The 12,004-nt window shown below is 38.4% G+C and overlaps 1 protein-coding gene across 1 annotated transcript in view; it reads left to right on the top strand.

The window, feature by feature from the left end:
- CNTNAP2 (contactin associated protein 2) overlaps window positions 1–12,004 on the top strand; it is a 1,845,950-nt gene that overhangs the window by 1,227,291 nt on the left and 606,655 nt on the right. Inside the window, exon 13 of the mRNA XM_079786825.1 lies at window positions 6,780–6,980. Coding sequence (XP_079642951.1) covers window positions 6,780–6,980 — 201 coding nt within the window. The remainder of the gene's footprint in view (window positions 1–6,779; window positions 6,981–12,004) is intronic.

Below are 12,004 nucleotides of genomic sequence, written 5' to 3'. Positions count from 1 at the left end.
AGCAATGGGAAAGATTTTAAAGGAAGGAAAATGGGTGCCACATCAACTGAACAAAAGACAAATGGAAAACTGAAAAGTCATCAGTAAAATGTTGCTTCAATGGCACGATAGAAAGCCTTTTTTTTTTTTTTGCATCTAATTGTGACTGACGAAGAAAAGTGGATTTATTTTGAGAATCCCAAATGAACAAAATAATGGGTTGATCCGGGTCAACCATCAACCTCGACTGCAAGGCCAAATCGCTTTGGAAAGAATACAATGCTCTGAGTCTGGTGGGATCAGGAAGGTGTGTTGTATTATGAGCTGCTAAAACCATATACTGATCACTACTGACAACAAATAATCAATTTGAACCATGCTTTGATCATGAAATAACCAGAATGGGCCAGAAGACACGGCAAAGTAATTTTGCTTCATGATAACGCATCATCACACACTTCAAAACCAGTTAAAGACACGTTAAAAGTTCTTGCTTGAGAAGTATTAACCCACCTGCTGTATTCACCAGACCTTGCTCCTTCAGATTACCACTTATTCTGATCGATGGCACACGCACTTTCTGAGCAGCACTTCAAAACGTATGAAGAAGTGGAAAATTGGGTCTCTGAATGGTTTGCCTCAAAACAAGAAAAGTTCTATTGGGACAGTATCCACAAATTACCTGAAAGATGGGGGAAATGTGTACCTAGCAAAGGACATTACTTTGAATAAAGCACTTTTTATGTTTCTCTCGAAATTACCATGTTTTCTTTGATTGCAAAATCCACATTATTAACCGGTACACCTGGTACATACTCCACTAAAACACTCTAGATTTAATAAAGCCTGTGTAAATCACTAATCCTATTCCCCTCTTCTTGTTCCTGATCTTAGAAAGAAAATTTTCAACATCTCACTGTTGAGTATGATGTTAGCTATGGGCTTGTCACATACAGTCATACATAAATAGTTTTAAAACTATGAATTAAACTTTTTTCTCCAAAGATTTTCAATACCCACACATAGGACCATAGTGCGAGATCTTTCAACCATGGACTATTATTATGGCTCTGCAATAGTTAGTATACTTCATTATTGCAGACCCTCTAGTTTCTAGTCCATCCAGATCCCATCTGCTAAATCCTTTATATCTCCAACATATTTAGTTTGAGCTCTAAGAAGAATGAAATTGCTCTTATCTACTTCTCCTTCTTATGGCTCATTCCTTTTTAACTTTTGCAATTCATTGATATTAGCATGTTTAGTTGGTCACGTCACAATTTCTAAAGCTGGGTTATATGGACGTTCAATCTATGAGCTCATAGTACCCTGTGTATATCTGTTATAGCACTTGTTTGTACTTACTAATTTCAAGCTTATAATTTCTAATTTCTCATCTCCAGTGGACTCAAAGCTTTTTTTTTCCATCTATATGTCCTAAGAAGCTAACACAGAGCTGAAACAGATCAGGAACTCAAAGCATGGCTTCCTTTAAATGATGGGCTTCTTCACTTGCATATGTGCTCCCATAAGGCTGCAAATTTTTAAATTTTGAAAAAGCATTTTTATTATGCTATAGTATTTAATTCGAGATCCTGCTCATATCTTCCTCATACTTGATGTTTATTTGTTGGTTGATTAAATCAGGATAACAGCTATTAAGACTTCTATGTCCAAACAAAGCCACAGGCAAAGTTATTGGAATACAGAGGAGAAATGTAAGGGTATACAAAACTGAGTCACTAGTTTTGTCCAGCAGGCCAAGGCATATGTGCAATATGGAAAATCTTAGGTGAAGCATATATTATAGTTCAGCTCCTGTTGTGTTGTTCTAAGAGTGAGAGACCCACAATCATCCTTGAAGAGTAGCTAGAATCGGTAACAAGGCTGCTAAGGAATTTGTATGTTGGCTATTTCCATCAAACAAGTTTTATATACCATTTTAAATTTAGGTAGCTTGTAATATAATATTCTCTTGTTAAAGATGATTTCATATTTACTATGACTAAAGGTGGAAAAAAAAGCTCTCAGATTAACAAATTGGTTGTTAACACTACAGCAATATTGTTTGAAAATCAAAAACATGTAAATACATATGTAGATGTATAAGACACAAAACATTTTCCCACTGAACTCAGCTCAGATTGTCTTTATATTAAAACTAGAGGCCCGATGCATGAAATTCGTGCAAGAGTAGGTCTTCCTTCCCCCGGCTGCTGGCACCAGCTTCCCTCTGGCACCTGGGATCCGGGCTTCCCTCAGGCCGCCAGCAGGCACCCAGGACCCAGACTTCCCTTGCAGCCCCGGCTTCATCCAGACTAATTAGCATATTACACTTTTATTATTATAGATACACTGTACAGACCTGCTCTGTAATGTGAACTTCAGATTGTATATGGGTAACATGAAAAAGATTCAAAGAACAGCACAGGTATATAGAACTGGTTATATCCTGAGAGGAGTTATTTTTTGCCTTTTACCCCTGATCTTTTTCTGGCTTTACCAGTCCCTGGTCAGAACTCCAGCTATGCAAGGAATTGAGTTCTCATGAGTGAATTACTTGAGAATTCCAAATAAAGTAAGGACATGCAGTCACTGGGATAAGTAGCAGAGGGGTCTTTCTAATGTACTCGCGTCAACATAATGAAACTGGGTAATCTTGAGACCCCCCCGTTATTGCCAAGGAGAGGGGCACATTCACAATATGTTCCATATGCGTCCCAGTATTTGAAACATATTAAATCAGCTGTATTTAAAACAATTTACAATGGGACAATTTTTTTTTAATTCTTGCCTGAGGATATGTTTTTATTGATTTTAGAGAGGGAGGGAGGAGGAGAGAGAGAGAAACATCAACCAGTTGTTTTCCATACATGCCCCAATGGATCAAACCCGAAATCTAGATATGTTCCCTAACCAGGAATTGAATCCACTACCTTTCCATACAGGAGATGATGCTCCATCCAACTGAGACACTTGGCCAGGGCACAATGTGACAATTTTTAAATATGTGATTACATGAGATAGATACTAAGCTCTCATCTCAGCAATTACAGATGGCCTTTTCATAACACACTAATCCAAAGAGAGTATTTGAAATACATTACTCTGTCAATTGCTTCTTTATGAAAATGAAATAGTGGCAGACACATAATTCAGCATACCCAGTAGTTTCTGTTTGCATTAAACGTATATCTAATAATGCATATTATATAAGCACACTGTGAATATAGGATTATTTATTTTTCCACTATGATACTATACTAGAAAATTTCACTCATATATGGAATTTAATGAACAAACAGAATTACCAAGCAAAATAGAGGCAGACTCATAGATAGAGAGCAGGCAGACAGCTTTGGTCAGGGGGTTGGAGGGGAGGGATTAAGAAAAAACAAAAGAGAGAGAGAGGGAGAGAACTCATAGACATGGACAATAGTGTGGTGATTGTGGAGGTGGTGGTGCAGGTGGAAGAGGGCATAGAAGGGATAAATGGTGATGGAAGAAATAAAATACTACCAAAAATAAAGAAAATCTATACACCATAACCACCTTCTTTCTTCTAGATATGGAATGCTTGCAAAATGTTTAACATCCATTTATGACTTAAGCTTTAATGGCTCCAAAGGAATAATTTCAATGTGTAATATGCAAGCATTAAAAAATAATTTGCAAGATGCATCAACAGTAATTGTTTTATGCCATCAATTAGAGCTTATGCATTACTTTTTATAATGCCATGACATTAAAAGTTTTAAATGTTTATAAAGATATATGTATATTTTTCCAAACTTTTCTAAGGTAGAATGTTATTGATGCAAAGAATAGTGTCAAATAATAAGGTAAAGCATGCTACTTTAGTTTGCTCCAAATTTCCAACACCAATAGCTTTCCATCTTACTTGAGGTCACACCCAACCCATCCTCATTACATCTCCAACCTCCAAACCTACTATCCTTTCCTTCTTCCTCACTCATGGATCCCCTCAAACACCTGAACTATACCAAGAATACTCCAGAGTTAGAATATTTGTATTTGCATCCCTCTGTCTGGAATCCTTTTCCCCAGTCACGTGACTTGCTTGATAATGACCTTATATATCTAGATGTGACATTTCCTCTGTGTTTAAAAATGCAATCCCCATGCACATGGTCTATTCTTCCCTTCCCTGATTTAGTTTTTGTCCTCACTATGACCACTTGCTAACTAACTAACTAACTAACCATATACACACAAATATATATACATATAAAACTGTAATTTTTTTGCTTATTATGTTTTGCCCCCCTAAAACGTAAGAATGTAAGCTACAAAAATTTATGAATGCTTTTCACTCTGTGGTTTCCCCAGTGCCTACATCCATATCTGTTATAAAGTAGGGACTCAATAATAAATGAATGAGTGGGCTCTAAAACAAACATAGATGACCCTTGAATACAAAGTGTTTGAACTGGGTGAGTTCACTTATATATGGAAGTTTTTTCAACAAATGCTGAAACAGTATTTTCTCATATATATGATCTTCTTAATAACATTTTCTTTTCTATAGCTTACTTTATTGTAAGAATACAGCGTAAAACCCATATAACATACAACATATGTGTTAATCAATTGTCTATATTATCAATAAGGCTTCTGGTCAACAGTAGGCTATTAATAGTGAAGTTTTGGGATTGTCAAAAGTTATACACAGATTTTTGACTGCACAGGGGTCAACACCCCTAACCCCCATTCTGTTCAAGGGTCAGCTGTGTAAAGAAGATGGTGCACAGGGGGTAGATACTGGAATGTGTGTAGGGAGGGGAATGGAAGCCGAGTTTAGGGTCAAAAAGTCACTAAGACCAAAATATTAGAGACTCATCAATATTAACAAATGGAACAATATCTTTACAGTTATTGACAGAGAACATAAATGAATGACCTTTTTTTTTTACTTGCTTAATTAATGTTTCCCTTTATGAACTTTATTTTGTGTATATCAAAAAAGGGATCATTATCCTTTGGAAAAAGTTATGATTAGAATGCTATTCCATCACGAGTTAAAGAAAGAGAGTTCTGAAGTACTGCTACAGGGCAAGGTTACTGGTAAGGATTTAAAAAGGCGGTGCGGGGGGGTGGCGGTGGGGGAGTGTAATTTAAGATTGAAGGATTCTATGCCAAAGGCTGATTGTAACCTAATTTAATTAATGGATCTTTAATTAGGTGAAGGTAAATACCAGTTTGCTGGCCTGGATATAAATGACAACCAGTTCGGTAGAAGAATCATGTCAGAAATGACAGAATTACTCAAATATATTATAGCTGCTTTGCTGTATCAGAGAAGCTAAAGGAAGGCAGTTCTGATCAGGCCAAAGGTAAAACTTGAAATATCATTATCCTGTAGAGAATACATTAGTGTAGGAGGCACCGCAACAGAATTTGTTTCCATTGATTTAAGAGCAGCTGGAAAGTATTCCAATACAGAGGCCTGTTGTTACAGATAAAGGAAAATTGTTGCTCAGAGGAGTCTAAGAGGTGGCCTTCTAGAATCTGCCCATATCATCACAGCAGAGCAGAACTGGAACCAAAGTGATTTTTACAAGTTCCTTCATCAAATATTTGTATTCTATTTATTTTTTATAAACTCGTTCTTCTATGAGGCTAATATTTTTAAAGGCCCCGTATATGCCTATCACCATTCTAAGCACCTTGCATACAGCATTGAGAACAATCCCTGCTTTCTTTCCTTCTAATGTGAGGAGACAGACGTAAAAAATAATTAAAATATGCGCTAAGTCTGATGAGATCAGTGCTATGGAGGAAAACAAAGTGGATGGGGAGATGGAAGGCAGCTGTGAGTGGGGCATGGGCAGGGGGCGTGGGGTGGGGGTGGGTGGGACTCAGCAAAGGAAAGGTTAGCCTTGGAGCAAAGACAGGGGAGAAGACAGAAAGGCTCCAGGAGGGACCTGCCTGACATGTTGGAGGAGTGCACGGAGGTCAGTGTGGCAGGAATCCAGTGAGCCAGGGGGAGATTAGGAGGGCAAGAGGGAGAAGCGGCAAGGAGGGCTGGGATTATCGAGGGCCTTCAGCTATTTTAAGACCTAGACTTTTACTCCAAACAAAACCAGGTGCGAGGTGAGGGCTTTGAGCAGAGTATCAGAATCATGGCTACACAGCGATGCTTCCAATTCAGACATACACTGGTTTTAATTTCGCTGCATCGTTCTTATATCTGCTTCTCCTCTTCACATACTGAAATGTTCAGGGTTCAGAACCCCAAGATAATTTCTCATGCGCATTATCTCACCTGTAGAGCATTTCAATACCCAAGAATGCAGTGTCTAATTTCGCCCAAAAGATTAGGTTGGAAAGAACATTTATTGACAAGATGAGGAGGTAGATTCTGCACGTACAGGATCCAGAGACTTAAGAGAGTAGAGGTGATTTAGGAAGGAGCAGAATGCTGTTCTGCTGGAGGAGTGACGGGCCGGAGTCAGGAGGAGTGGGAACACAATGGGCCTCACTTTCCATGCTGGTGACATCAGAGCATCAACCAGGTGCTCAGGCTATTTGTTTTCACTTGCAGGATATATCTTGTGTTTGTTTTTCTTTTTTAAAAAAATCCCTTTTCTACTTTGTCCATGTAAACAGAACTTAGGTATGAGAAAAAGGTAGTGGTCACTTTAAGAATTACTCTACTTAACTCTGTCTACATCAGCTCCTGGAAAATACCAGTGAAAGTGTAGCTCAATTATTTTCTGGCATTGGAGGGAGCATTTGCATACTAATGACCCATTGTGGTGGCATTTTTCTCCCCACAGAGGACAAAGTGTGGACCATCGTGTCTCATGATCTGCAGATGCAGACCACGGTGGTGGGCTACACCCCAGAGAAGTACTCAGTGACCCAGCTCGTGTACAGTGCCTCCATGGACCAGATCAGCGCCATCACCAGCAGCGCCGAGCACTGCGAGCAGTACGTCTCCTATTTCTGCAAGATGTCCAGGTTGTTGAACACCCCAGGTACGCTGCCAGTGGAATGTTACTTTTAATTACGGTCTCAGCTGGTGCTTGGAATTGCCCAAACAATCCAACAGGTGTGGCTTGCTAGCATAGAGCCCAGAGTGGAGAATGCTGGCAGCTGTGAGAAAGTAAAATAGAATGCTGGTCTGTGTTTCCAAAGGACATACTGGAAATATCTTTACCACAAAAGCCATCTGTTCTGGGGTTCTTGGCAGTCAATTGAACATGTTGATAGGAAAGTCAATGCCCCCATCTATGGTGTAAAAGTGGGAATAAAGTATGTGCTGGGATTTAGAGAAACAGTGGCTCGGGCCTTGCTCTCCCCAGGTGTGTGACTTTAGGGATGTTTGTTGATTTCATTCCTCAGTGTCCAACGTCTTTTCGGTCAAATAGGGATCATGATGCTTATTTCAGGGTAATTGTGAGGATTTAATGAGGTTATGTACTGTTTATTATAGGGTTTGATGCACTTAAGGACTTAATAAATAGCAAATAGTATAATGATTATTTTTTTAATATTAAGCAATTTTGGAAGTGGCATTATGTCAGAGACCAATGGACTGATCATGTTGTATCAGAGCTCGTGTTGTAAGTAAGGAGTAACTTACAGAGAAGAATTATAAGCAAAACAGTACACAATATTATGAAGACTTGAGTGTTCTTTATGTCCAAAGTCAAGTGCTAAAATTACAGACGAGTGTAACCTATGAACTCCAGGCAAGTAAAATCTGTAAATAGGAAGACAATTGGTTTAGGCAGTTAGAGCATCCGCTGTCTGCTGTTGGGAGAAAGAGAGGATTGTGGCTTGGTTGTAGACGTGATGCCTCATTACAGAGGCAGAAAGGCTCAAGGCTGGTGAAAGAGCATAAGCAAAAGTCTAGAAGAAAGAACGTGAGTGACCTTCAGGCCACTCTGGGAGTAGTGCAACAAAAGCAGAGTTGGTGTTGAAGAGCAGTAGAAAACTGGTTGGAGAGAAGAACTGGAGGACACAGATGCCATGCCCTGGAGTTGGGATTTCTCCTGAAGAACGGGGCTTCTCCGAATTTAATGTGCCTTAGAATAACCTGCAGAGGCGAATAAAACGGACTGCAGGGCCTCCTTCCTGAGTCTCTGATTCCACAGGTCTGAGGTATGACTTGGGAATTTGCATTTGTAATGCATACTATGGACTGGATTGTGCCCAATCCACCCCCAATTCATATGTTGAGGTCCTAACCCCCAATGAGTATTAGAGATAGAGCTTTTAGGGGATAATTAGACATGAAGTAATGAGTAGGGGTTCCTGATCTGATTAGATTGGTAGCCTTTTAAAAAGGGTAACAGTGAGCTCTTTCTCTCTCTCCACCATATGAGGACATATGAGAAGGCCGGGAAGAGAGCTCTCATTAGAAATCAAGGCCAACACCTTGGTCTTGGACTTCTAGCCCCCAGACCTGTGAGAAAATAAATACCTTGTTTAAGCCAGAGCCTGTGAGGTTTTGTTATGGCAGCCCAAGCAGACTGATAACTGAGTTCCCAAGTGATGCTGACATTGCTGGGTGAGAGACTGCTTTTTGATCCTGTTTCCAGTGCTAAGAAAAGTCAACCAAGGACTGTAAAAATCTAGGGCGCTAGGCACAATGAATGAATCTCATCAGCTTGTCTGCGCTCAGTTTCATGAGTGAGGGCTCCTTATTGAAGCTTATTCCAAGATTTCCATCAGTTGGTCTCCAATTCTGGGTGAGGATGAGGATAAGGGGAAATTGCTGACCAGAAAAATAACTTGGTACCATCCGCTTTATTTTCTCCCCTTCTATTAAACTCCAAAGTCAACTTTGACTTTTTCAATTTTGTTTTGGTGGTTAGAAAAATGAAACACACAATGCAACTTCCAAATGAGTTTAACTTACAGTTCAGACACCAGGGGAATAAGGTTGGAGGTAAGAAAAGCAATTTGCCTTTAGTGCTTTGGTCTTGCAGTTCATTCCTCTCTTCCCTCATTGAGACCCTCTGTCCTTGCCCCCAGCCACCAAGCAGCCTCACTCACTATCACCCTCCTTTTCAAAACACAGGGTGTCCCAAACATCAGAAGAATAGGATAAATTTGATTTTAAACAATGATTTACTTATATTTCTAATAATAAGCTAAATACAACTTCACCTTCAAGACACCTTTTCTGGGGAAGAACTGCTAAACTGAAATTAAGAGTGAGTTGTTAACAATAAAGGTTTTTTTAAAAGAGTGAATCGTTCATCTGCATGATAAACATGCTATTTTCTTTGTGTTTTCAGATATGTGTAGGATACTATATTTAATGAATTGACCTTGACAATTTATCATATGCTTCCTGCCTTTTGGATATCCTCTAAGTATCAAATTTTCACTCACATTGGTACTTAATATTTACTGATTGGGATGAAATGAAAAATATATAGTTTTAAATGTTGCCTCATCCAAACTTCAGGCAGTTGTTTTGATTTTTATTATTACTATTTCTTAAATCCTCACTGGAGGATATGATTATTGATGAGAGAGAGAGAGAGAGAGAGAGAGAGAGAGAGAGAGAGAGAGAGAAACATCATTGTGAGAGAGAAACATTGATCGGTTGTCTTCCTGAGGTGCCTTGATCTGGATCAAACCTGAAACCTTTTGGTGTATGGGACGATGCTCCAACCAACTGAGCCACCTGGCCTGGGCCAGGCAGTTGTTTTTAAACAAGTGTGTACATCAGAATTTTGGGGTAGCTTGTCAAAAGTGCTGATTGCCTGAACAGATTTGATAGAACTTGGTTGGGCCCGTGAATGTTAGCTTTCAACAAACATCCCTGGGTAATTCTCTGAAGGACATTGACAAACACCATCTTTCATTTCTGGCCTGGAGGTTTCTCAGGTAAGATTTTAAGGTGTCAGTCCTCCATGTGGGGACTGTTTGATCCTGTTTCCAGTGGGAATATTAGGACATGTCTGACCCATTGAAATAAAATGTCATACATAATTATCTGCTCCTTCAGCTAAAATAAATTGGCATAGTGGTCCTTTTTAAATCTTTTTCATAGACCAGTCTCTAAATATTGTAAAGTGAATTTCAGCCTGCCCTTCTGAGTCATTTTTTCACATTCCCAATTTTTGTGTTCTATGCTCACTAATCTGTAGAACAGCTGAGGCAAGGAAAAGGATTGGTTGATATAGCTGGCTTTCCTGTGTTGTTGTGTTCTATATATCCTATATAATAAAAGCCTAGTATGCTAAGTGTCCGTTCATTCAACCAATCAAAGCATAATATGCTAATGATATGCTAAGGTCTCTCAACCGCTCACTATGATGTGCACTGATCACCAGGGGGCAGACAGTTGACCAGTCAACCAGTTGCTATGATGTGCACTGACCACCAGGGGAAGATGCTTCAACTGGTAGGTTAGCTTGCTGCTGAGGTCCGGCCGATCAGGATTGAGTGAGATAGGCCGGACATGCCCTGGAGCCCTCCCATGGTCCCTCCCTGGCTGGCCAACTTCCTGCATCTCTCCCCAGCCCTGATTGTGCACCATTGGGGTCCCTCAGCCTGGCCTGCACCCTCTCACAATCTGGGCCTAGGGTCCCCCATCCCCGAGTGCACAAATTTCATGCACCAGGCCTCTAGTGTCCAAATAAGAAAGAACACAATTTAATAAAAACCTTTAATTTGCTCTTTTAAGGAGCTGATGTTGCTATAATTGTTTTCCCCCATTCCTGGTAACATTCAATTTTAAATTTCCATTTACTCATTCTTAACTAAGACTGAATTATATTGCAACTTCTGTAGTAGTACTTGTGACATCTGTTGGAATACAAAGTATATTCATTATAGTCATGGCAATTAAAATGAATATCAAATGAGTTTATAATAGCTATGCATTTAAAATGTTATTCTTTTTTTTTAAAGAGTCCTACTCAAAGACTGCAGTTGGGACTTTATAGTTTCTAATGATATTTATGATAAAGAGGTGATTTTGTATGCATATGGGCTCTTTTATTTTGAGATGTTTGATTGTGCCATACCATTAGCTAACCAATGTAGAATTACTCATTATTGATTTCCCACAACTTTTAAAAGGATAGTAATATATGACTTGCAATGTTATATCTTCTTTTTCACCACAAAATTTAAAAATGGAATCAATTTTAAAGTAATTCTTGGTCATATCTGTTCCTGCAATGTAGCTATTAATTCAGTTGTCCTTAACCAATTTTATAGAAACAATACAAAACTATTTTCTTCCACAGAAAAGTCTGTTTGGAATGAGAAATACTAATTTGGGAATGGGGAAATTAATTCTACTCAGTGAAAACCATTAATGCTATCTAAAACCCACAAAAAAGTTAGCATATTATATTTATATCCCAAGAATTACAAATGTAATAATATCTGAAGTGATTAAAGGCAAGAATCATTAAACAATGAAATCTACTTCTGAAATAAAAACCCAAGAATTTTAATTTGATAATTTAGACACCAAGAGAAAGTTTCATTAGATCCCATTTGAGTGAAATTTTAGTCAATAATCCTAATGCTTTTAGATGGCCAACACATTTCTCTGTATCTCAACAAGTCCCACACCTGCTTTTAAAATGCGATGTGTGTACCATAAATGCACTGAGTCATGTATTCATTTTACAAATCATTACTACTTAAGAATTTCCTACTGAAGTATTTGTTCCCTACATATATAAAGATTTATTTAATTGTGGAGGTATAAAGTTTATATTTTCTATTTTCTGATGATATTTACTATTGTTTTCATTGTTTTACAGTGTCTCATTTCTTTTAATTTCTCAATATAGTCTAGTTCTCATAAGTCATAGTTTTATTGTTTCTTTTGTTGAAAGAAGCAATATAAATTATCCATCCTTTTGGGTGGTTTACTATTAGATTTTGTATCTATTGAAAAAGAGTTATGTTCACAATTTTTGCCTGTAAAGTAAGCTGTGTAAAATTCAATATACTTTCATGATACTAAACTGTGATTTAGTGGCATCCAAATGACAGGAAAGCATGACTCTGACATTAT

The sequence above is a fragment of the Cnephaeus nilssonii genome, assembly GCF_951640355.1.
Source record: "Cnephaeus nilssonii genome assembly, chromosome: 12".
Classification (NCBI taxonomy): Eukaryota; Metazoa; Chordata; class Mammalia; order Chiroptera; family Vespertilionidae; genus Cnephaeus; species Cnephaeus nilssonii.
This window is presented reverse-complemented; position numbering and strand designations above follow the sequence as displayed.